Source organism: Elephas maximus, chromosome 12 (genome assembly GCF_024166365.1).
Source record: "Elephas maximus indicus isolate mEleMax1 chromosome 12, mEleMax1 primary haplotype, whole genome shotgun sequence".
Taxonomy (NCBI): Eukaryota; Metazoa; Chordata; class Mammalia; order Proboscidea; family Elephantidae; genus Elephas; species Elephas maximus.
The window spans coordinates 69,756,294-69,783,997 of NC_064830.1; the positions used below are offsets into that span (position 1 = coordinate 69,756,294).

The window sequence follows — 27,704 nt, forward strand, 5'->3', positions numbered from 1 at the left end:
ACCAATGTCACAAAACAATTTGTGTATAAATTTTTTGAATGAGAAACTAATTTGCACTGTGAACTTTCACCTAAAACACAATTAAAAAAAATAATAATGAAGTATGTTTTTAGAGATGAAAAGGGTCTCAACACTGTCTACCGCACGAGAAGGATGGAGCCCAAAGAGTCAAAGCAGCTCACTCGAGCACATACATCCAGGTTGTCAAAGACCCAGGAACAGAACTTAAATTGCTGAACACCCCGTCGCATGCATTTTTCACTATGCCTTTAAAACTACCCCATATTATGCCTCCTTTCAACATCTTTAGTGCAACTGATACTTTAAAAACTTCCCAACTCCTAGTGAGCAAACTGGAATTATTTCAGAGCATATACATTTCCAAGTAAATTCATGCCTTACAAGAGGCTATGAATTCGGCCTGTTCCAAAGATTACTCATCCATCTCACCCACTCCTAACTCCTTCCTCCTCCTATAACACCCTCCCTGGGAAAATGGCATCATCAGGCTAGAAAACTCAGTCGGCTCTAACTTATGCTCTGCGTCACCGCATGCCTCAAATCCAGCCAGCGCTGGCTTCAACATCACTAAGCGGGCCCCTTCTCTTCATCCTCATGGCCATGGCCTCAACTCGGGCCCCCACCTGTCACAGACCTCCGTTTTCTCCACCCTACCTTCAGCGCGCCTCCACACTGCCACCTATTATTTTTTAAAATACGACCCTAAACATGACACTCCTCAGCCCAACCTTAGATGGCTCCCTATGAGCCCTGGGAAAAGCTCTGTCCAATCCGGTCCCTTTCATCTTTTTGGGCTCTTCAGGGGTCAGGCCCTCTCCCAACACCACACCTCTACAGAGGCCTCGGCCTGGGACTCTGGACACTCCATATGACAAGGGTCCTTGTCCCCAGACCCAGGACCAGACCTGGGTCACTATGCAGTGAATCTAACCTCTACCCCAGGAGGGGTTGGTTTCTGCATCTCCAGTGTCCCTGAGCTCCCCTAGGGGGCTCAAGGTGTCTCTTGATCTGTTCCTCTCCCCACAGTCTAGTGGATTTAGGGACCATGCTGATTTATCCTGGTATCCCCACAGCCCAGCATATATTTATGCATATCCATATTTATGCCTATTCCCAAGGAAGGTGATCCAACTGAATGTGGATATTATCGAACAATATCATTAATATCTCACACAAGCAAAACTTTGGTGAAGATCATTCAAAAGCGGCTGCAGCAGTATATTGATGGGGAACTGCCAGAAATTCAAGCTAGATTTAGAAGAGGACATGGAACCAGGGACTTCATTGCTGATGTCAGTCAGATCCTGGCTGAAAGCAAATACCAGAAAGATATTTACCTGTGTTTTAACGACTATGCTAAGGCATTTGACTGTGTGGATCATAATGAATTATGGATAACATTGCAAAGAATGGGAATTCCAGGACACTTAATTGTGCTCATGAGGAATCTGTACATGGATTAAGAGGCAGTCGTTTGAACGGAGCAAGGGGATACTGCATGGTTTGAAGTCAAGAAAGCATCAGGACTGTATCCTTTTACCATACCTATTCAATCTGCATGCTGAGCAAATAATCCAAGAAACTGGACTATATGAAGAAGAACAGGGCATCAAGATTGGAGGAAGACTCATTAACAACCTGCGTTATGCAGATGACACAACCCTGCTTGCTGAAAGTGAAAAGGATTCGAAGCACTTACTGATGAAGATCAAAGACCACAGCCTTCAGGATGGATTACACCTCAATATAAATAAATAAAAAATCTTCACAACTGGACCAATAAGCAACATGATGATAAACAGAGAAAAGACTGAGATTGTCAAGGATTTCATTTTACCTGTATCCACAATCAACACCCATGGAAGCAGCAGTCAAGAAATCAAAAGATGCATTTCACTGGGCAAATTTGCTGCAAAAGACTTTTTTAAAGTGTAACAAAGCAAAGCAGTCACCTTGAGAACTGAGGTACACCTGACCCAAGCCACGGTGTTTTCAATCACCTCATATGCATGTGAAAGCTGGACAATGACTAAGGAAGACTGAAGAATTGATGCCTCTGAAATGTGGTGCTGGTGAAGAATACTGAATGTATCAGGGACTGTCAAAAGAACGAACAAATCTGTCTTGGAAGAAGTACAACCAGAACGCTCCTTAGAATCAAGGATGGCGAGACTACGTCTCACACACTTTGGACATGTTATCGGGAGGATCAGTCCCTGAAGAAGGACATCATGCTTGGTAAAGCACTGGGTCAGTGAAAAAGAGGAAGACGCTCAAAGAGATGGATTGACACAGTGGCTGCAACAATGGGCTCAAGCACAGCAACAATTGTGAGGATGGCATAGGACTGGGCAATGTTTCGTTCTGTTTTGCACAGGTTCACTGTGTGTCAGAACTAACTTGACGGCACCTAACAACAACAACAGCCCAGCATACGGCAGACACGAAACGAATGCTCAATAAACACCTGATGAACGAATGGATCTCACAGCAATGTACATGCTCCATTTCTAGGTGAAAGTAATTTCTTTACCCTCAGACCACTATAAACAATTCAGATTTACGTTTTACTCCAAGGCTCCATTTCCAAACTGAGTATCGTTTACTACCCAGTCCCTCCCACCACCCAGTTTCATCAGAAAGACAAGGCATTATAATCCAGAGCCATTTATTCTCTAAAATAGAATAGTGTGTTCACCTGAATCAAATCTTGCCAGTTAGCTGAAAGTTGTTAGGTCACTCTGGGCTTCATTTTCATTAATATGTGTGTTTGTGTGTATAAAACCATTAAATGAGTGTATTTCCAATTTCAAAGAAAACACGAATTTTATAACAAGTAATGTTTATAGAAAGAGTTAATTCAAAACATATGCATGGGTACAGAGAAAGACATTGAATAGTTCTGAGTATAAACAACTCACTTTAGATGATAAACCACTGTTTTAAATGGTTTCTTTTCCATACAAAAACACCTCAGCCTTTTTTGGATAAGGCTTTTGATGGTACATTATATGAACAGGGTCAAGACTATAGAATCCACAAAAAGCCCTGCCCTGTGGCCCCATCTTGGTACTGCTTTATATTCAAAGACAGAATAGCAGACCACCACTCCCGCCCCTGAAAAAAGACCCACAAAACTTTATTTACTGTATCTTTTACAAAAAGAAAAGTCTATGAAGAACAATGTCCTAAAGAGATCGTTCTCATATCTTTTATTCTTAATATCGCTTGCAAAGCAGCCATGTAAAGAATATTTTTAATGGAAGAAAATATTTTGTATAAAGTAATGCTTCTGAAGAGCACAGAAATCTTTCCCTATAAATTGACCTCGTTTTTACAAATAACTTTAAATATCTGCACTGTAACAGCCTCCTTCCAGTTTCTTTAATCAGAAAAAAATTTTCAGTCAGAATAAAATAACCATACCTGTATTTGACAGCTGCATACACTGTGAATGCTTCAACACAAGGCTTTTAAAGCAAAAAACAAGTCACAAGGGCTCTTGACTGGCTGTGGTCACCACTTCTTTTGATAAACAAGTTGTGTAATAAACATTTGGATGTCTTATAACCTCTCTAGAACTCTCCAGAGACACCAGGTGTCCGTGGCACAGCACTGGCATCAGGATCTGTGTGGGTGTGTGCACGTGCAGGCAGGCCTGTCCGTAAGGCAGCTGCCCTGCCCCAGGCTTGGCCCTCGCCGCCCAGCCACCATAGTTCTAGTCACTTCTCACTGATGACCTGCCATACTCCCCACTACAACTGTGTCTAACTCCCTCACTGGGCATGCCCCAACTCTGTCACCTTCACTCTACAATCACCTCTCTCTTCTCAACAGTGCATTGTGATGTTCTGTCCTAAAGATGCTAACAGAAAAATAAGGCTTCCTTAAATGCCCTCGTAGTCAAAGAGCTGGAGGTTGAGTTTATAACTTCTGTGAGTGTGATGGTCACTCCCTTCACCGCACCCAAACCCCCAACAACTTCTTTGTCTCTGATCACTGTGTCACTATTTCCCACTCAGTGGTAGTCCATCCCTACTGCCATCATCTGAGTTTAGGTTCTTGTTACTTCTCACTTTTCTGAAACACTGAAGCCAGGACAACTTTAGTATGTTAACACCCACCTCTGATTATATCTCTTCATTGTTCAGGGAGACTTTGATGGTTACAGTTAGTCCTGCAATCCTCAAAGAAGCACCCAAGGTCCTCTTTCCAAACACTTTTTCAGAGTCTTTTCCAACTAGCCCTTTAGGGGACCCAATGCCCACTCAACCTGTACTATTTCCTAGTTCCTAAACCTGTTGCCAACTTTCCTACTCCTGTGCCTTTACTCAGGTTGTTCCTTCCCTCTAGTTTCTTTCAACCCAAGATCCTGGCACTCCCTGAAAGTCCATCTCTAACACTGCCCCTCCCAAAGCCTTCCCTAAACTCTCTTTTGCCCGGCCCCAACCTTCTGGGACAATGCCCTCCCGCCTCCTGATCCTGGGCCTAGGGCTGACCTCCTCTACTTGGAATTATACGCAGGTGCTCATTCCCTTACAGGAGCCCTGGTGGCACAGTGGTAAAGTACTCAGCCACTAACCAAAAGGTTGGCGGTTCAAACTCCCAGATGCTCCACAAGAGAAAGATGTGACAATCTGCTCCTGTAAAGATTTACAGCCTTGGAAACTCTATGGGGCAGTTCTACCCTGTCATATAGGGTCGCTATATTAGATACAGTCAAGGATCCGAAGTGTCCTGGTTCATGAATGTCCACATAGCAATGGTTTTCTAAAGAAATGAAGTTTTATTACTTTGAGTCCTTCCTAATCAGAGGAGAAGAAACAAAACTACGTCATCTCTTCCTCTGACCTAGTGTAACAGTGTTCTTTCAGAATGCTCCCCAGCATGGACACTAACTTTAACAAGATCCCAGAGAAGCAAACTGCAGGATCTGCCTGAGCAGACAAGCAGGCTAGCGCTGAGCAGGCTCCAGTGCAGGCAATGTCTGGATAGCCTGGTGAGTGCCACACTGGCTCTCAGAAATTGGTTTGGGAAATTAAGGCATCTTGAGGGAAGGGAAAAATAAAACCCTCAGTAAATCCAATTTAGCAATCCCAGGCTCCCTCTGCCTATTGTTATTGTTCTAAGTGCCTCCAAATCATCCATGTATAAGATAAACCCACACCAAGAGAGAGGGCGTGCACTAGATGAGCAGAAAAAGCAGGAGAGGGGCAGGCCCCTGATGCTGGTTATGTCTGAAAACCCCTCTGGCTATCTGTGCAACAGGGGCAGCTTAGAAAAATAAGGCATCCCAGTGTCACCGCCGCTGCTCCTGATGCTGGGCTGCATGCCTCCTTCTCACCCTCTCCTGAGGATGGCCAGGGCTAGTAGTCACGCTAGACCCCCTGTGCCAATGGCATCTTCTAGGCCACACTAAACCCATTCCCTCTGTCCCACCCCCAGAGTGGAGGCTCACCAAGAAGTACATTTGGTCCTTCTCTGGAAAGGCTTGGTTTGGCTTTTCCCGTCACTGCCTCCCCTAACCCCCAGACCTCAGCAGCTGTCTGCAAATGTGGCCAGGGAGGCTATGGCTGTTCCTATCCTAGATGTGGGCTCTGGGTTCCCTCCCTCCTACTCATTCATAGGAGAAAGGCGTAATGCCACCAAGACACAGCTGCCATTACAGGCAGCCACTCAGCTGCTAGTATAAATGACTCTCTGCACAGAATGAGTGAAGTCCAAGTTAACGAGGCTTTCCTAGTCCTAAAAAGACGAATGAGGCACTTTTTAACATTATGACTCTTACCTCATCTATCAAAGGGTGACTTTCTGCTAAGGGATTAAAAGGTATGAATAAAAAAAGTGCTGGTCCTTTCTTCAGTTCATTATTTAGTAGAAGACTCTTGCCTCCATGTGGCCACAGCCATTGAAGGAGTGTCTCCCGGTTTTCTAAGGCCCATTTACAGATGTTCTCAGCTGTGTAGTTGATGACTTCCCTGGGAAAGACCTGTGGAGGACAAACACACAAGGATAAAACAGCTGAGAGGCCAGGCAGGAGCAAGAGGCATTTGCACTGTCCTCAAGAGGCCAGATGACCCCATCACTTCACAGGGGAGAGAAATGGGGCTTAGAGTAGCAATGTGACCTGGCCCTGGTTGTACAACGAAGACCTAGGTCCCCTACTTCTGGGGAGAGCATGGCCTCACAAGTGGTGGAAAAGCAAACAGGTGACTTTCAGATAACGTGAGTCATCTGTTTCCCCTTAGGCAGACTTACCTATCAACAAATATTTCTTCCTGCCTGCTGGGGAGATGACGACTTCTACCAACCTTTCCAAGGAGAGCTATTAAACGATGCTGGATATTTCTAAAATGACCAATGCATACCCAAGGGAAATTTAGTTTAACCTTGGTCCCACAAAAGCTGGTCTGTAAGGGCAGGAATAGATACTCCATGAGGGCAGAGATTAGTATCTGTTTTATCCCCAGTAACTAGACTACCTGGCGCAGAGCGGGAACTCAACAAATATTTGAATGCACCAATGAATGACCTAGAACTGGTATGAGGCATGGACCACACTTTATGTGTATGGAATGAAGGAAAGAGACACTTGGACTTTTTGTTTTTCTGTAACAACCAAAGTATGTCAGCAATAAAATTATTTTTAAAATTTCAATGATATAAGTCATTGGATTTCAAATAAAACTCCCAAAATGGTACTTTGGAGGGTTCCACAAAATAAGATTATTTCACACCCACGAATACAGATTTCAATTGCTTCAAAATGAAGATGCCCACTATTTTTTGTTTTGTTTTCTTAAAATTTGAGATTTCAGTAACGTTTCATTTGATAAAGAAATTCTGATGCTGAACATACCAACCTTAAGCTCTTGAGTTGAAGCAGTAAACCCAATGTCATTCTTACAGTTCTACCTTCATTTCCCTATCTATTTAGACTTCTTCCTCAGTATCCTTTACTATAAATAACATGACACATGTGGGTTGTGTGTCACTCTAAAGAGAAGGATGTAGGAGAATGATAGATGTCAGAAGCAGATGAAGTCGAAAGGAGCTTAGACAGAGGTATGAGGCGGATGGGTGGGTGGCACAGAGATGATCACAGCAGTGATTCTCAAAGTGGGACTAGGGGAGTTCGAAAAAACATTCAAACATCATAATAAACATTTCCATTTGGAAAACACAAAATACATTTGAGCTTTGGGATAGAAACTGCAAGGAGGAAAGCATAACATCTGGCTACTAGAGATACGCAGAAGCCACTGTGACTGGCAATCAAATGGCACCCCCTGGAGACTGAGGGCCTAGTAGTACTTCCAGAGGCACAAGACTGACATAGAGCCGAAGGGAGCACAGGTTTAAAAGGGCTGGACACCACTGGGGACAGGGACATTGATCTTCATATGCCCTGTAAGTCACCAACACTGGCAATGAAGTTAGAGAGACAGAAAATACTTAAGAAAAATAAACTCTCAGGATGTGACTGAGAAAGTAGCAATAAATAAAGAGCAGAAGCACAAGACTAAGCAGGATATAGATCAAAGCTGAGAAATAGCTGAGTTGAAGTTATTCCACCAAAAAGCAAATGAAATCAGGGAATACAGGCAACAACGGAGAACCAGGGGCCTCTGGGATGAGAAGCCATCAACTTCTTACTGTGACTTGACAAAGACTTCAAAAATCCATTGCATCATCTAGGAGAAGAACATGTCACATAACTACTCTTGGTAAATGGAATAAATGAACAAAGGACAGAGCCCAGTGGAAGCTTAACCTCTTTAAGAACATGGGCACAGAGAAACAGCCCTTTAACACAACAATTTTGCACTTCCATCCAACCAGGAACTAACAAGGTTCTACCAAAGTTCTAAGAAAATAAACAAAGAATGTCTAGATGTTAAATCCCAGAGCTCTCTGATGCAGGGGTTCATAACCCAGGCATGGGCTCTAGGGTAGGAAAGTAGGAACTCTTGGCGTGCACATAAAATTGTATGCACTTTCCTAGGGAGTGTATCCATAGCTTTTATCCAATCCACAAAGGACTCTGTGGCCTAAACAGGGTTAGGAACCACTGCACTAATATAAACATGATTTCAAAATACTTACAAGTGATGTGTTGAAATGTCTATGTAAATACACACTTCCAGAGTGTACTAAGGATACCAGTTTCGCAAGATGCTTATTTGTGATAACCCCAAATCGTATTGTTCCTAGGTAATCTGAAACAGAAAATTTTCTTTTATTAAAGAAAAGGCCTGTGCCTTAAAACAACCACAAAACCCAGTGACAAACCTTGATGCACAAATCCCCAGGAAGCAAAGCTCTTAGTGGTCACCTAGCCTAGCCAGGAACCAAAGAGGAGGGGAAGACACCTTTCTCCTGAAGCTGACCTCGGTCCTTCGTACACCGTAACAGCTCTGACAATCACCCACTTCGTCTGTCCATGACCATCTGACCTCCTCTCCTGCCCCCTCACTCATTACCCAGGGTCATACCTAGCTTAGTCTCACCTCAGAGCTGAGGCACATACTGTTCTCTGTCTGGAAACCTCCTGTGGCAGCTCCTTCTCTCCATTCAGATCTCAGCTCGGGGCCCGTGTTCTGAGAAGCCTTTCCTAGCACCCTCTCTACCTAAAAGCGGGCGAAGTCTACAATGGGAAATGGGGTAAGGGGCTTCCCCCCTATTCAGCCACTCTTTTTATAGCACCTACAGTACTTATCAACATCTACCTAATCTTATTCATATTTTCCTTGGTCCAATTTCCCCTTCAGAACTTAAGTTCTGTGAAAGTAGGGATCTTGCTTTTTATGGCTGTTTCCCCAGCAGCTACAGCAGTGTCTGGGGCATATGGTAGGGAATCAGTAAGTATTTGTTGAATGAATGAACCTACCATTTATAAAAAATTCATACAAATCAATAGTAAGAAGAAAATGGTTAAAAATGGGCAAACCAAAGAAGAGAAAATATAAACACTAATTAGAGGAAAAAGTACTCAACTTCCCTATTCAGAGGGAAGCGTATTAAAAAAAAACAAAAACAAAAAAACACCTTTTACCCTCATATTGTCCAAAAATTAAGACTTAGAAAATTCCAACTATTAATACCCAGTAGAGAAATGAGTACTGTCATATACTGCTGGTGGGAAGGTAAAATGGCACAGCCACTTGGGAGAGCAATGTGTTGTATGGATTACAACGAAGGATGGATGCAGCCTGTGGTTCAGCAATTCTACTTCTTAGTCTCAGTCCCAGAGAAACACCCACATATGGGCAGGAGGAGTCACATGCAAGGATGTCAACATGAAATACTCTGCAGATGTTAAAAAAAAAAAAACCAATGAGGTAGGGCTATCTATATAAACACAACAGATCTTCAGGACATATGTGAGCGAAAAAGCAAGCTGAAGAAAGATAAAGTATACTTATTATGTTTAAAAACAAAAAAGACCCATACTTATAAAACAGTATTTTTTCCTCCTACAGGCATATATGTTTAGAAATGTATAAGGAATCTGAAAGGATAATAAAAGTGATTTTGTGTTGGGGGATGAAGCTCAACGGAGACTTTATCTAAAGTTTTCATTTTTCTCAAGGAGTTTATAATAACGTAATGCTTGTGTGATTAAATATTGATTAAAATATTTAAAGGGGTGATAAGATAGTGTAGGTTCATTCTTTCCTGTTCCCTTTCTGCTTTATTAACAGACATTAAATGAAATACCAGTTTATCTTTGAATGTTACCAAGTTATATCTAAGGACCTAGTATAATAAAATATTAAGGCACTAAACACATGCATTTTCGCTTCATCACCTGAGTCCCACCTCCAGCAGTCTTCTCTTCCTCAGGTAAGAAGAGGCTCACAAGGATGACATGGTAGTAAATATGCCCTAACGCCATGGTGGACAATCTTTAATACAAACTGATGAGTTTAAAATGGCATAAAACAAAAAATCAGGAAGAATAAACCATAAACGAAAGAGACTGGTTATCTACAAGGGTTGGGGTGAGGAAGGAGGAAAAGGGGCTGAAAGAAGGGCTGAGTGGGAACTGGTACCAGGGATGAAACTGCTCTGAACAGACATTTTTGTATTTGACCTTGGAGCCACGGAACCCTGGTGTGTAGTGGTTAAGTGCTACAGCTGCAAACCAAAAAGATCAGCAGTTAAAATCCACCAGGTGCTCCTTGGAAACTCTACACGGTAGTTCTACTCTGTCCTATAGGGTCACTGTGAGTCGGAATTGACTTGACAGCAACAGGGTTGGTTTTCAGAGCCACAGTAATGTGTCACACTCCCTTCACATACCCCAAAACTAAATAATGAACACCAACCAGGAAGTGGGGAAATCAAAGTGGAACGCAAACACTAATAACAAAGAAACTCAACTGTGTTGCAAATGGGCAATGCCACAGTGAAGGGGGCTGGGGAAGAAAAGAGCTAACCTAAGTACCTAAGTGGGGAACAGCATCTTGGATGGACACTGTAAAGCTAAAGACAAAAAGAATTGTACATATGCTGTTAAGTCTAGTTAGTAAATGTGTTCTCACAGGGGCATAAGTTAGCAATTCTGAAACGACTAGCTTATTTACTTATTTGTAAGTAAATACATGATGGACGATGAAAGTCAGGTTTCTCACTGTTGGAGAAAGAAGTTATTTACATATGAAAAGGAATTCCTAAAATGAACCTTGTGGTGTCAGACTGGAATCAAAGGTAATCAGTATAAACTCATGGCTTTACCCACACATACACATGTACATAAAGATAGTAATATAGAAATAGAGATGTGTGTATATACGTGGGCATGCATACATATATTTCCTAGCTCTGTCTACTGAGAGGGTCTAGAAGTAATGATAACCTGTTAGCAAAGAATATACCTACTGCCCAGATCTTGGTTTCTAAACACCATTCTCCAATAATAGAAACCAGGACTTCTGGATGAAGAGGTTGATTCCAGAGCTGGGGCAAGGAAAATACAAGATAACCCTGAAACACCTTGTGTCAGAAGTAAGGAAGCGCTCAAAAAAAGGCTTGGCGCTTGCTCAAAGGACATAAGAGCCAACCCCAAGTGCTCCTGGTGACCAAAGCTGGAACGATGTGAGCAACAAAATAAAACAATGATAGCACATAAAATAAATATCCATGAGTCCAGACTGATATAAATGAGAAAGTATAGCTCTTTCTTATAGCAGAATTCCACCGATAATGAACAAGAAATGAGAATAATCATTAGAGTCCCACAGTAACTACTATTGCAGGCAAAGATCCATGGATGATGCTACAGCAGTGGGCAAAAATTTGAGGGGGTTTCTGCATAGTCTCAAAGTACCCCCCCACCAGAGGTATTTATTAATTACAAAGGGAAACACAGTAACTTTTCAGTAAAGAAACCCAGCATAAACTACCTTAGTTAAGTGATTAAAGTTAACATCACCAGCGGTAAGACACGCTGACGTCACCAACTCCTTGATAGGAAACACCAGGAAGGACAGAATATCATTTCCACAGTATTCTTGCTAAAAATACACAACCTCATACCAATCATGAGAAAAATATCAGAGAAACCCAAACTGAGAGACTTTCTACAAAATACCTGACCAGTATCCTTTAAAAGTATCAAGATCATGGAAGACAAGGAAAGACTGAAGAATTATCCTAAGTTGGAGGACATTAAGGAAAAAAAAAAAAAAACACTAAATGCAATGTAGGATCCTGGATTAGATCCTAGAACAGAAAAAGGGCATTAGTGGGGAAACTGGCGAAATTCAAATAAGGTCTTGAATTAATGATGTACCAATGGTAATTTCTTAAAGTTCTGACAAATGCACCGTAACAAATGGTTACGTAATAGTTTATGTAAAATGTTGATACTGGGGAAGCCTGGTGAAGGGTATACAAGAACTATACTCTATCCTTGTAACTTTTCTACAGTACAAAATTTGTTCAAAATAAAAAGTTTTTTTTTTTCTTTCAATGGCACAACATGTAACAAGCAGTAAGACCTTTAGTGGCAGGGCGAATTAAGTCCCCCAATCTCTGTCTCCAGCTCAGACCTCTCTCCAGAGCACCAGACTCTGACCTACACCAGCCACTGATGCCTCCACTTAGGTGTCTAATGGACATATCCAGCTTAACACGGCCAAGCTGCTCCCTCAGTCTTCTCTCTTTAAATAAACTACACTGCATCCTCCTATTCAGAGCAAACGTCCTGGCTTCCACCCTCCCTTCATCCCTCAGGGCCAATTCGTCTGCATGTCCAGAGCACTCCAACTCCAAAACAGACTCTAAAGCTCATCATCCTTTTCCTAAACAACTGCAGTGGCCTCCTAACTAATCTCCCTTTTGCTCCTTATGGTTGATTGTCCATTCAGCAGCCAGGGAGATTTTTAAACAGTATCGACTGAATCACATTGCTCCCTGGGAAAAAGCCTTTCGGTGGCCTTAAAATAGCATAGCCCCTCACCCTGGCTGTTAAGGCACCCTTGTGATCCTGCCCCCGCCTACTGCTCTAGCCTCACCCCTGACCACTCTGTCTCACTTACTATGCTCCTGTTATACCGGCCTCTGGCTGTTCCTGGAACACACAGCTTGCTCCCATCTCCAGGCAGGCTCTTCTCTCTGCCTGGGACACTCTGCTCATGGCTCTTCACTTAGCTGGCTCTTTCTCATCATTCAGGTCTCTACTCAAAGACTGTCTTTCCTCATAAAGGCCTTCCACAAACTCTCTGCTAACCCCCAAACCGAGTTCCTCTCTGTAACCCAGCCCTCTGTATCCCCTTGTCTCACTTCATGTTCTTGGCACTCAGCTCTGTCTGAAATTATATTATGTATGTGTTTACTTATTGAATGTCTGTTGCCCCTCCTAGAATGTAAGTTCCACAAGAGTAGGGATAATGTTTGTCTTCAATGCTGTATTTCCAGAGTGCTATATTTCCTACATATTCAATAAATATTTGGTAAGTAAATAAACAGGAAAAGGTGTTTGAAAAGAATGGTTAAGTGTCTGAAACTATTACTGTCCATTTATAGCTGACAAACATTACTTAGCACTCCTAAAAGAAATTGTAAGGCAGGTGAGAAAATTAAAGCTCTGGCAGGTCATACAATCTGTAAATCTCCAAACCAAGATTTGAATACTGACTTCAAGTTCAAGGCAGTTTCCACTACTCTGCATCTCTGCATAAGGACACACTATAGGTACAAAGCCAAGCCTAAGCAGCCTAAGTGATTCACACATGAGAGAATAAAAGAACCTGAACTGGGGAGGGGAATAGTAAAGGAAATGGCAAGTTCAAATCCCAAAGCTGTCAAAAGAAAAAGCAGGACCTGAGAGAGGTTAAGAATTGTGCAGTAAAAGGCATCATTCTCCAGAAGGAGAGGGCTGAATCTATAGTTTAAAACAGAATGAAAAGCAGCCAGTGAGGAAATTTATTTGATATTCTGCCAATTATTACAGCATGGGAAGAAGAAGAGATGGCCTGTCTCAAGGGTTGAAAGGGGCCATTCAAAAAACCTCTTAACTGAAACTGAATGCTTCGAAGGCCAGCGCAGCAGGGGCAGGGGTCTGGGGACCACGATTTCAGGGGACACCTAAGTCAATTGGCATAATAAAATCTATTAACAAAACATTCTGCATCCCACTTTGAAGAGTGGCGTCTGGGGTCTTAAACGCTAGCAAGCAGCCATCTAAGATGCATCAATTGGTCTCAATCCACCTGGATCAAAGGAGAATGAAGAACGCCAAGGACACAAGGTGATTACGAGCCCAAGAGACAGAAAGGGCCACATGAACCAGCGACTACATCATCCTGAGACTAGAAGAACTAGATGGTGCCTGGCTACAACCGATGGCTGTCCTGACAGGGAACACAACAGAGAACCCCTGAGGGAGCAGGAGAGCAATGGGATGCAGACCCCAAAGTCTCATAAGACCAGACTTAATGGTCTGACTAAGACTAGAAGGACCCCGGTGGTCATGGCCCCTAGACCTTCTGTTGGCCCAGGACAGGAACCATTCCCAAAGCCAACTCTTCAGACAGGGATTGGACTGGACAGTGGGTTGGAGAGGGATGCTGGCGAGAAGTGAGCTTCTTGGATCAGGTGGACACTTGAGACTATGTTGGCATCTCCTGCCTGGAGGGAAGATGAGAGGGTGGAGGGTGTTAGAAGTTGGTGAAAAAGGACACGAAAAGAGAGAGTGGAGGGAGGAAGCTGGCTGTCTCATTAGGGGGAGAGCAACTGGGAGTGTGTAGCAAGGTGTATATGGGTTTTTGTGTGAGAGATTGACTTGATTTGTAAACTTTCACTTAAAGCACAATAAAAATTATTAAAAAAAAAAAAAACCTCTTTAACTGCATTACTAAGAGTGGACAGCCTATCTTCGCAGAACAGATTCCAACACGTTCAAACATATGACAGTTTAAAACTTCACTTTTCACACACAGAGAAATTTATAAAAGTCAGGCGTCTATTTAAGGTGCTGCACATGGTGGAAATCTTGCTGGAAGAACAGCTTCAATCTGCAGTCTGGTGAACAAAGAGCTGCTGGATTAGCAAAGCAAGTTTATAATGTAAGAATGACGCAAGAAAATAGGATTTCTCATCTACATACCCGGAGCTTTCAACAAAAGGGATCTTTATTATTTATAAAATGAACTCTTTGGTCCTAAAAGTAAAAAAGCTTCAATATTATAATTAAGGATTTTGAATTTGTTGACTAATTAAAAATAAATTCAGAATAATGCCCCCACCCCCACCAATGGTCCAATGATGGCATGGTTCTACTCAATTAATAAAATTAAAAAAAAAAAAATTCTCAGTAAATTCTGTTAGCCTGGTATTTGGTCTGTTTAAACTCTCTATTAACCATCCAGTGACAACTGGTGTCAGAAAGATCAGTAAGACATAACAAGGCCACCTGAGTAAAAGAATTAAAGTTCTACAGAATACAATACACTTTGTCAAGGTTCTTTTTTATGTAGTTTTTTTTTCTACTGATACGTATTACAGTATTCTGATTAGCTTAAACATTAGTAACCTATGTATGAAAGAACAACAAAGTGTGGTTTAGCAGAAACAGCCCCAGACTGGGAGTATCAGGGTACCTGTTTCAGGTCCCAACACCATCAACTAAAGTGTACCCTTGAGGAAAGGCCTTAACCTTTGACTCTCTATTCTCATTTACATATGTGGGGGCTGAGCTCTGGGGTCCTTTCTGGCTTTAGCACTCTATTCTAGTAAAGCTGTATGGCACAGACTTCAGAATTAATGAAAATATCTGTAACATAACTGCAAAATAGATATGAATGTCAAGAATCCCAATTCCTGCTGGATATTTGAGGTAGTGATTTATGTGATGATTAAAATACCTACAGAAGGTTAGTTTTCTTACTAACTCACTTGAAAAATTAAGAGGAACACTTACAGGTAGATCAAACTATAAGAATGAGATGGAGAAAAGCCACAGAAGTTAGGTTCTAAACAAGAGTGCAGAGTGTACACAAAAAAAAACGTGACAAAGTACAAAAGCATTTCTGTAGTATGCTACCTTCGTGTAAGCAAAGGGATATAAAAAACATACTCATATTTGCTCATTTGTGCAAAAAGAAACCCAGGAGGGATAAACCAAAGACCAAAGGGATTGGTCACCTCCTAGAAGCAGTTGGGAACAGGATGGAAAGGATAAGAGGATGGAACAGAGTAGGAGGGCCCTGGACGTCCCTGCACACGCTTGCTGATGTGTCAAACTGCAAGGGCTTATTGTCCCCTGGTACTGAGCAGTTTCTGTAGCTGGTCATGAAGGCAGTCAAGTAGGCCAAGGTGACCACAGTATGACTACTGTGTCACCACCTGGGCCCATCATGTCATGTCTCCCATGGGACCTGAGAGAAGGGGAACCAACACTCCCAGGCTGATGCTTGTGCTGTCTGCAGACTGTATTGCCATGGTCCATGAAATCTTGTCTACTTTTAGCACTTATGCAGGTTTATTCCGTGCCATCTTTTATGAGGCTGGGGTTCTTCCCTGTTATTAAAAGAATGTTCTACCCCTGCTTCCCACACACCCCTGGGAATAACTTCAGTTGCCCTTCTTGTGCCTTCCACACACCAGTGTCACCCTCTACCTCAGGGTAGCCACCCAGGATGCGTCGAGAACAGAAGGTTCTGAAATCCTATCTGATCTCCATTTAGACTTGCCTGGTTCTCTGGTTTCTATCAAGGTTTTCTGTGTAACATTTTAATATCAAACTACTTTACTGTTTAATACTGTTTGCCTGAAATTCAATTTTTAATTATTAAAATTTTATTAAATATTTAAGTATTAAAATTTCAATTTAATGTTAGGGTAAAGCATACACATTCTGAGTGACAAACCATCTCTGTGAGGCAAGATGCTAACATTCCCAAACATTCCAGAAAGAACAAGAATAGTTTATCCTTTGCTAGGAAAGAGAACAGACTTTTTGTGTGTTAAAATTAATAATAAAGGGTCCTGCCAGAAGCAAAAGCTATGCACTTCCGTAAAGATTACAGCCTTAGAAACCCTATAGTGCAGTTCTACCCTGTCCTATAGGTTTGCTATGAGTCAGAATCAACTCAACAGCAATGGTTTTTTATGCGGTTTCTATTATATTTCTACTGGACTATGCCAAGGTGGTAACAATGAAAAGGCAAGATTCATTTACCTCAGGAAGAAAATTAGGCTGAGACAATAAATCCAGTAGCCAATAGGTCTCAATAATGGACCATTATCTGGGAAGGATATATAAGACAATACTTCTCAGACTTTTTCCAGGAAAATCTCTCCAACAGCAGAGAATGATGATTTTTAAGGATGCGTCCCTCTCCTTCAGAAAGAGAAAACTGGGGCTGTAGACCTGGTGACTCTGGGTATAAACTGCTGAGTTTCTGAAATGAAGTCTCTCTCTGAAGCCTACAGAAAATAGCATTTGGTGTATTACAAAGTAAGGTACCCAAGGGCACTCTGAGAAAATGAAAAGAAACGAGGAAGCTGAACACGAGACTCTTCACATCAGGGCTGGCCACCTTCTGCAATCCAGGTGACTTCTCCGTGAGCTAACTTCTCAGGGCTCAGGGAGCAAAATGGCTTTATCAGGTCAAAAAAAAAAAAAATGTCACAAAGATAACTGCTGACAAATAAACCATGATGCACTTAAAAACTAAACACTGCTAGATTAATTCACACGGCTTTTAATCAGCACAAATAAGAAGTCATTTACTCCCGAGGAAATAAATGGCCCATAGTGTAGACATTCTAAAAGAAAAATCTAGATCAAGGTACCTTCCATGTGCTCAGAAACAATTCTCATTTTATTCTATATGCTGTCATTTTTATTAACTTCTGCTTTCTTACTCTTCTTTCCAAGGTGTTGGACAAGGAGGAAAAAGGAGAAACAGAGGCTTATATAAAATGGGATAAAAATAACCCCTCCAATGTTACTCAATATTTATATAATGATCCATTTTCAAGAGCTTCATAACCATTCATTCAATGGTGACTTTATACATCTCCAATGATTAATATACCCATCAAAATGATAAATATCTTCAAAGAAGTTTAACAGATTATGGAATTATTTTTCAACGTACAAACTATTGTCATTGTTTGTACTTTTTTCCCTAAAAATGTGACTTTGAGATTTTATATGTTTAAAATTCTTAATATAAACCACAAAGCAATTACCTAGGAAAAAAAACCTGGCATTTAGGCACCATAAATACAATATTCACATTCCGGTGTTTGCCAAGATACTGCTCAACTCTGAGTAAACATTAACTTCTTAGCTGTGATTTTTTTTTTTTTTCTTGTGAGTTGGGTGGGGAGAGGGTAAGAGAAATGTAGTTCTAAATACATTATTAGGGGAAAATGAACTACTGTAGAGAAGTGAATATGCACTATCACATATACTTGAGAGTAAAACAATACTCTCACCCTATCCCTTCTCTTTAAACCAAAGCATAATATTAAAATGATCAATTAAAATACTTCCCTTGTATGGATTTCAATTAATTCTCCCATCTTCTTTTTTTTTTTACCTTCAGGAAATGATAGACTTCAGGTATCTGTTTATAAATCCCTCCCCACCCCCTTCACGCTGCTCTTATAGTCTAGCGTAAGGGTCAGCTACATGAGGTCCTGCACTGTCTTTTTTTTTTTTTTAAACAATCTTTTAAAAATATAAAAATGACTCTTAGATCCCAGGACGTACAAAAAACAGGCCAAGGGCCATTGTGCTGTCAAGCTGACATGTCCCTTTGAGACAACTACGACAAAGCTCTTTTATTTTTAAGGGTAGGAAATCTGAAGACCAGTGAGAAGGAGTGACAGCGCCATGGTCACTGTAAGACACTTGCCAGTAATCTGGCTTGTTATCAGAAGAGACAGGAACTTTTTGTTAGAAAGATATCACTAAAGCCCAAGGGAAAATTGGAAAACAATACAAGTTGCTAAGAGGGGAGATACAGCCTATTGGTACAAGAGGAGTTCTAAAAAGGAAGTATGGAAATTTCCATTTTACATCTATAATGTGCCAGACATCATGCTAGCTAGGCAGTATTTATAAAACTCACAAGCCTTCAGATGGACTTGAAAAATTACAAAGTGGATATTAACCAGAAGGAGGCATTATATTTAAAACAACATCAAGGGCAAAGGATAGGAGGAGGGAATCAGTATATTGTGCCACCGGCCTCACTCCAGTAGAGTACGGTGGCTAGAGAGAGAAGGGGTGGTGGTGGGGGGGAAGCACATGCACGCAAGCAAGCTCTGGAGTCACATGGTCCTGGGTTCCTACCTTAGCTCCAGCATTTACTGGCATGTAAAGGTATTAGTTTCCTATTGCTGCTGTATCCAGTTACTACAAACTTAGCTGCTTAAAAAACAAATGTATTTTACAGTTCTGGATGTCAGAAGTCTGAAATGGGTCTCACCGAGCTAAAAAAAATCAAGGTGTCGGCAAAACTGTGTTCCTTCTGGAGGCTCTGAGGGAGAATCTATTTTCTTGTCTTTTCTAGCTTCTAGAAGCTGCTGCATTCCTTGGCTTGTGGTCCCCCCTACCTTCAAAGCAGCAGTGGCTAATCAAGTTTTCTTTATGGACACTGACTGTTCTGTCTCTCAATCCTACTTTTAAGAAAACTTGTGATTACACTGGGCCCACCTGGATAATCAAGGATACATCTCAAGGTCACCTCATTAGCAATCTTCACTCCTCCTTGCCATCATATTCACAGTCTCCAGGAATTAGAAACTGGACATCTTTAGGGAGTTATTCTACCTACTACAGTGACCCTTCAATAAGTTATCAACCTCTTCAGAACCTCAGTTTCTTCATCTGTAAAACTGCAATAACAGTCCCTACTTCAAACGGTGGCAGTGAAGATTGGATCATCCAGGTAAAGAGCTTGGCTTGTGAAAGGACTCAGTCAAGTACTAGCTTATAATGTTCAATTGTATATAAAAGGTGGTCAAGTACAGACCAGAACCAGGTTTGTCCGCACTAAGTTGTTTGACACTAAGCCGTGACTCCATTACAGAAGGTGATCCCTGAGGTTTTTTCATGGTAAAACTTCAATGTTTTGGGGGAATTTCAAATTCTCATGGAATCCAGCCTTTCTGGAGCCATGGAGGCTGGGTGAATCCCTGAAATTACTGCCCTGAGATAACCTTTAAACCAAAATATCTTCCTAAAACCAAACAATAGTTTAGCTTAACTAGTAAAAGAATGTCTGCCTTGAGCATTGTGCTCTTTTAAGATCTATCTATATGGGATCAAACTGACAACAGGAACTCAAAGGATATGATAGGAAATTAGGGGGCAATGACATTATATTACTGGGGGAGAATAATTTGGAAAAGGATAGCAGGAATGCCTGTATAACCTGAAGAATGTAATCAATGTCACTGACTGTCCATGTAGAAACTGTTGAACTGGTGTATGTTTTGAGGTGATATTTTTATCAAAAATAAAATGAATTATTTTAAAAAGAGATTTTAATGTTTTTGGTTCTTTGTCTTGGAATCTTAGCTCAACTTCCAAAAAAAAAAGCCTCGATGAAATAGGAACATACACACACACCTGCCATAAAACAGGACAACTTTAGTAAGGATAGAAAATATCACAAAACAATTAGAAAGTAAAGATGGCATGAATTTGCAAATACATGAATTCAAAGAATCAATTAGTATCTATAAATTAACACTAAACTCAGTTCTGAACTTCCTGCAGCTGAGGAAAAACAGACATGCCTTTTGCTTTCCCCAGCCCCAAGTATCTTCTACTCTGTAGTTCCTTATGAACTCCAAACTGTGGCTCACCTGGAGTTCACCGGTGGGTCTTTTCCCTCCACCTGATAGCTCCTCCCTGCCCCAGCACTACCTCCTCTGAGCAGTCTTCCCTGAGCTCAGTTGAGTGTCCTGCTCATCCTCTAATGAAGCCTGTCACTGTCTTGTCACTGTACTTATATCACTGGCAACTGTATCTGTTGGCCAAACTAGCTGTGGTGACTGCTACTGACAGCAGGGAATAGGTCTGATTCATCTTTGTAGATGTGACACATAGTAGATCCTCAAATGTCTACTGAATGAATAAATCATGCTTCTGAATCCAACCTCAAGCGCTAGGAACCCCCTCCCCTTTTTTTTTTTTTTGGCTTTAGTTCTTACCTACCAGCATTTACAAGGCTTAAGAAATAAGTCTTAATGGGAATAAAAGCATCTCCTAGGAAATATGATGGTTTCTTCACCAAAATAATAATGTAATTAAAAAGTCAGTTTTATGTGTAGGGACAAAAAGTATGGAATTTCTAATATGGTTATTTTAACATCTATTAATCTATACCCAGAAGCCTCCAAACCCAGGCAGATGATTAGAAAAAGGTCTCCTTCGAAGAGTGAATGTAGTGACAATCAATGAATGAGATTATCTGAGAAAGCCAAGTGACCCCAGAGACTGTTTCACTCTGGGAGAAATGTTAAGCCCAATGCTAGGTCCAGAGAGCCAAGTGTTAGACCCAGTAACCCAAGAAAATAAAGCCAGTCCCCAAGTCAACCTTGTCTAAGAAGTCAGTCCATTGTTTTTTAGTGCTTTTAAAAATGCCAATACACGTCTGGGGTCTTAAATGCTAACAAGCGGCCATCTAAGATGCATCAATGGGTCTCAACCTACCTGGACCAAAGGAGAATGAAGAACACCAAGGTCACACGATAACTATGAGCCCAAGTGACAGAAAGGGCCACAGGAACCAGAGACTTACATCATCCTGAGACCAGAAGAACTAGATGGTGCCCGGCCACAACCAATGACTGCCCTGACAGGGAGCACAACAGAGAACCCCTGAGGGAGCAGGAGATCAGTGGGATGCAGACCCCTAATTCTCATAGAAAGACCAGACTTAATGGCCTGACTGAGACTAGAAGAACCCCGGCGGTCATGGTCCCCAAACCTTCTGTTGGCCCAGGACAGGAACCATTCCCGAGGACAACTCATCAGACATGGAAGGGACTGGACAATGGGTAGGAGAGAGATGATCATGAAGAGTGAGCTACTTGTATCAGGTGGACGCTTGAGACTGTGTTGGCATCTCCTATCTGGAGGGGAGATGGGAGGGTAGAGAGGGTTAGAAACTGGCAAAATTGTCACGAAAGGAGAGACTGGAAGGGCTGACTCATTAGGGGCAGAGTAAGTGGGAGTATGGAGTAAGGTGTATATAAGCTTATATGTGACAGACTGACTTGATTTGTAAACGTTTACTTAAAGCTCAATAAAAATTATTAAAAAAAAAAAAATGCCAATACAGGGGTAAGAAAACCCTACCTTCAGATCTCTTGAAGCTGTATAAAATTTCATAATTTAACAGAAAAAGGCTCCAAAAAGAGCTTTATCAGTGAAAAAGAATATGGAGGAGGGTACTTTTTACACATCCTGACTAGATTCTACCAGCAAATCAAGCGCCACCAGATGCTGCCTGCTGGACCCTACACTGGAATCAGAAGTTCTTCCTCTAAATAAATCCATGAGGCCAGCGTTGCCAAACGGTGTTCCTTAAAAACTCATGCCACAAGGTTCCCAAGGAATTTCCAAAGGTGGTAGGGAGTGGAAACACTATCTTCAGTTAGGAGTTTAGTGTATTTTCAAGGTGACATTTAGGTAACGTGAATTTTAATTAAATTCATTAGAATCCTAATATCAGAGGATAGTGACAAGCCAGAGAAGAGAAAAAGGGAGAAGACTGGAGTAAGCACAGGCTCCATCCACCCCTACTGTGAGTGATTCCTACATTCTGGCCTAAGGAATCTGAAAAGGGTGAGGCGTGAGGAGGAACTGGTAGTGGTGGTGGTGACGGTGGGAGGGGACCCAAAATTACTTTCAAAATCCTACAGCTAAAATCATTCTTACTTGAGATTTTCCAACGTAAAATGTCCTTTATTAGTCATTCCTTCAGCCTTTTACATACAACTACAGTCGGACAGAGGGTTACAGCTGCCAGAGCAATCAGATAAAACCTCAAGACACTCAATAAGTATTTTCTGAACAAAAAAGCTCATATTCTGGTGAGAGAGAGATACGGTCAATTTTACAGTCAGGACACGTGCAGTACAAAGAGATGCAGGAATGGAGTGCTACAGGAAAAGGGAAGAAGACAGGTGTCTGCTGGCCACTCAAGTTATACACTATACTATCTTGTGTAGGCGCTTTTGTATGATACCTATTTAAGTGCTTTTAGCCAGGTGGCTTAGCTTCTAATTAAGCTAACTACAGACTTATGAAGCAGCCCCGGTGGCACAATCGTTAAGCACTTGGCTGCTAACCAAGAGATCTGTGGTCCAACCACATGAGCAGCTCCGTGGAAGAAAGATGAAGCAGTCTGCTTCCGTAAAGATTACAGCCTTGGAAACTCTATGGGGCAGTTCTACCCTGTCCTGTAGAGTTGCTATGAGTTGGAATCAACTTGACAGCAATGAGTTTTTACAGGACTTAAGACTATTGGTACAATAGCCCCCAAGATGATAAAATACTCAGGAATAAATCTAACCAGAGACTTAAAGGCCTATACAAAGAAAACTGTAAGACACTACCGCAAGAAACCAAAAGAGAACTACAAAAGTGGAAAAACATACTTTGCTCATGGATAGGGAGACTCAATATTGTGAAAATATCAATTTCTACTGAAACCAATCTATAGATACAATGCATTTCTGATCCAAATTTCAATGCCATTTTTTAATCAGACAGAGAAACAAATCACCAACTTCATGTGGAAGGGAAAGAGGACCCAGATAAGTAAAGCACTGCTGAAAAGAAGAACAAAGTGGAAGGCCTCACATTACCTGATTTTAGAACCTATTATACCGCCACAGTAGTCAAAACTGCCGGGTACTGGTACAACAGAGACATAGACCAATGGAACAGAATTGAGAATCCAGACGTAAATTCATCCACTTATGAGCAGCTGGTATTTGCAAAGGCCCAAAGCTCATTAACTGGGGAAAATACAGTCTCTTTAACAAATGGTGCTGACATAACTTGATATTAATCTGCAAAAAAATGAAACAACACCCATACGTCACACCATGCACAAAAACTAACTCAAAATGGATCAAAGACCTAAATATAAAATCTAAAACGATAAAGATCATGGAAGAAAAAATAAGGATAATGCTAGGAGCCCTAATACATGGCATAAACAGTACCTAAAACATTACTAACAACACACAAACACCAGAAGAGAAAACTAGATATCTGGGAGCTCCTAAAAATCAAACACTTATGCTCACCCAAAAACTTCACCAAAGAGTAAAAAGACAACCTACAGACTGGGAAAACAATTTTGGCTACGACATACCGATCAGTGTCTAATCTCTAAAATCCACGAAATACTGCAAAGCCTCAACAACAAAAAGAAAAATAACCCAATTAAAAAATGGGCAAAGGAGATGAACAGACACTTCACCCAAGAAGACATTCAGGCAGCTAACAGATACATGAGGAAATGCTCACGATCATTAGCCATTAGAGAAATGCAAATCAAAACTACAATGAGATGCCATCTCGCCCCAACAAAGGCTGGCATTAATTAAAAAAACACAAAATAGTAATTGTTGGAGAGGTTGTGGAGAGACTGAACACTTGTAACTGCTGGTGGGAATGTAAAATGGTACAACAGCTTTGGAAATCAATTTGGCGCTTCTTTAAAATGCTAGAAATAGAAATACCATACGATCCACCAATCCCACTCCTTGGGATATATCCTAGAGAAATAACAGCCCTCACACAAATAGATACACACACTCCATGTTCACTGCAGCACTATTTACAATAGCAAAAAGATGGAAACAACCAAGGTGCCCATCAACTGATGAATGGATGAACAAATTATGGTATATTCATACAACGGAATACTACGCAACGATAAAGAACAATGATGAATCTGTAAAAAATCTCTTAACGTGGATGAATTTGGAAGGCATTATGTTGGGTGTAATTAGTCACAAAAGGACAAATATCGTATGAGACCACTATTATAAGAACTCAAGAAAAGGTTTAAACACAGAAGAAAACATTCTTTGATGGTTATGAGGGTAGGGAGGGAGGGAGAGGGGTATTCACTAACTAGATAGTAAACAAGAATTATTTTGGGTGAAGGGAAGGATAACACACAATACAGGGGAAGTCAGCACAACTGGACTAAACCAAAAGAACTTTCCTCAATACAATCAAATACTTTGAGGGACAGAGTAGCAGAGGTGGGGATCTGGGGACCATGGTTTCAGAGGACATCTTGGTCAACTGGCATAACAAAGTTTATTCTGCATCCCACTTTGGTGAGTGGCTTCTAGCGTCTTAAAAGCTCACAAACGGCCATCTAAGATGCATCAATGGGTCCCAACCTACCTGGTGCAAAGGAGAATGAAGAACACCAAAGACACAAGGAAAATACGAGCCCAGGAAACAGAAAGGGCCACATAAACTAGAGACTCCATCAGCCTCAGACCAGAAGAACTAGATAGTGCCTGGCTACCACCGACGACTGCCCTGACAGGGAATACAACAGAGTCCCTGATGGAGCTGGAGAAAATTGGGGTGAAGAACTCAAATTCTAGTAAAGACCAGACTTAAAGGCCTGACTGAGACTGGAGGGACCCCATAGAATACAGGCCCCGGACTCTCTGCTAGCCCAAAACTGAAACCATCCCTGAAGCCACCTTTTCAAAGATTAGACTGGACTATAAGACATAAAAGGATACTAGTAAGGAGTGTGCTTCTTAGCTCCAGTAGACACTTGAGACTAAGTGGGCAGCTCCTGTATGCAGACGAGATGAGAAGGCAGAGGGGGACTGAAGCTGGTTGAATGAACACAGGAAATACAGGGTGGAAAGAAGGAGTGTACCGTCACATCGTGGGGGAGAGCAACTAGGGGCACATAAAAACATGCGTGTGGTTATTTGTATGAGAAACTGATTTGAACTGTAAACTCTCACTTAAAGCAAATCAACTCGATAGCAATGGGTTTTTGGTTTTAGGTTTTATTTACACATGAAATATTTTGCACGTGAAACGTGGCTTTATAAAACAAGCATTTATCCTTGTCCCTACTCTCCTCAATATTACAGAGAGACAAACTGAAACACAGGAAAATTAAATAATTTGTTTCAAGTTTACACACCTCACCAGGTGCAGGCAAAGCCTAAGGACCAGACACTATTGGCTCCCAGGCCACTGCTTTTCCCTCTAGACTGCACTGCATCCCTTTTGTAGGTTGGATAATAGGATCAAAATGTGCTGCAAATGTTCTCTTCTTAAAAATTCACTGACTCAATAAAAATTATTAAAAAAAAGTTAAAAAAAATTCAGACTCATAGCATAATATAACAACATTTTACCAGAATATATTTTTACAGCTAATAACATAATAATCACAAAATGAGGAAAAAAATAATCAAGCAAGCAACTTAACAATACTGACCCCTCTACCAAATTTTTTTTAGGCCAAAGCAGCAGCCTGAATCTGCCAAGATCAAATGTGAAAAGGTTCAAAGAGGAGTAGGCTTTGTTGTCTGGAAAAAGTAAAGCAGAGGAGTTCAAGAGAGCTGGTTTCCTTCAGACTCTGGAAATAGACACATAGACTGCTGGTCCACAATTAATCATTCAGCACTTCATAATGATTAAACATTAGAGAGAGATGTGTGAGACTTATTACGAAAAATTAATAAATGAGTAATCATGCTGTGATTCTAGAAAGGGAAGCTACGTGTTAAGAAACATATCAATTATCTCCAAGTCAATTTACACATTTAATATAATTCCAACCAAAATCAATCAAAAGGCATGGATGAATATAAAAGGATATTCCACAAAACACAAGAACTAGAGGAAGCAGATCCAGAGTTTACCACGTAATAAAAACTTCCAGAGCAAGAAATGAAATTGCACTTACTCATACAAAAATAGGTATCTAGATCAAGACAAAAGGCAGAAATAAACAGAACTGCATGTAAGAATGTATTTTGTGATAAAGCAGGTATCATCCAGATGAGGAAGAAACAAAGCATCCTTTTGTAAATGGTAGTAATTAACCAGTAAGAAGGGGGTAAAAAAATGAACTGTGCTGTATATTTCAAGCCAAAGGAAATTCCAGGTAAAGTGCTAAATACTTTTTAAAATTTAAAAGAAGATAATTACCAGTCAGATTTTTAGAAAAAAATAACAAAGTCAAGAAAAAGAACCACAGGCTCAATTACATACATGAAAATATACAAGCACTATTTTAAAAATTTATACTATTTATTTTTTACGTAGTACAAACACGGTTGTGCAATTTGCTAACATGTGCAGTTTAGCAATAAGAGACATTTAGATGTCAAGAGCAATAGTCTTTTGCCAGAGTTATATTCCCAACAGTCACAATTCATAAGGCAACTTTTTAAACTACATATGTTAGTTTAAAGAAAAAAATTTTTTAAATTACAGAACAGACCTATTCTGAGATGTAAATTCTTATAAAGAAATTCATATCATTTAATATTTATACTGGAAGATGACAAGTGTTAAAGGTACAAATAATAAAATCAATACTTTTTTAAAATGACGTAAGTCAAAAGGCTAGGACAACAATGGAAGAAATACAGCAGGGTTACGGCTCATATCACCTAACAAGCTAGCCTACACAAACAGACCACCACTAAGGCTGAGATCAACAGGTAAAAGACATGGGTATCTGAGATGAAAGGAAATGGCTAAAAAAAAAAAAAAAAAAGAGAGAGAGAAAACAAGTTAACGCTTAGTGCTAAGGTGGTAGTGAATTTTCCCTATTTCCCTATTAAAGTGCTTAAACATATCAAGCACTAGACAGATATTCTTTCAAGGCAGTGGCAAAGTACTACAGAACCAGATCTTACAACTAAGCTCTAAGATCCCTGAGGGCAAGGAATGAGTTCTCCCCTTAGCATTTCCCACAGATCCTAGTCAGGATATTCAATACATGTTATACTCTCAAAATATTTGTGGACTGATGGCCAGCTAGCTTCAAGAAACAAATGTATAACTCAGAAAATGTCCTGGCTTTTTCTAAGACAATTACAGAAAAAAAAAAAAAAATCATTAAGGAGATGGGAAAGCGTGCATTTTATAAACATTTGTAGTTTGTTGAACCAGGACATCTGCT

The 27,704-nt window shown here is 40.8% G+C and overlaps 1 protein-coding gene across 6 annotated transcripts in view; it reads right to left on the reverse strand.

Moving 5' to 3' along the window:
- The window catches only part of TXNDC11 (thioredoxin domain containing 11), a 75,869-nt gene that overhangs the window by 14,783 nt on the left and 33,382 nt on the right, over positions 1-27,704 (reverse strand). For all 6 annotated transcript variants that reach the window (XM_049902615.1, XM_049902613.1, XM_049902614.1 and 3 more), the window contains 2 exons: positions 8,128-8,240; positions 5,810-6,010 (listed from right to left, as the gene is read on the reverse strand). In XM_049902615.1, the coding sequence (XP_049758572.1) occupies positions 5,810-6,010; positions 8,128-8,240 (314 nt within the window). The remainder of the gene's footprint in view (positions 1-5,809; positions 6,011-8,127; positions 8,241-27,704) is intronic.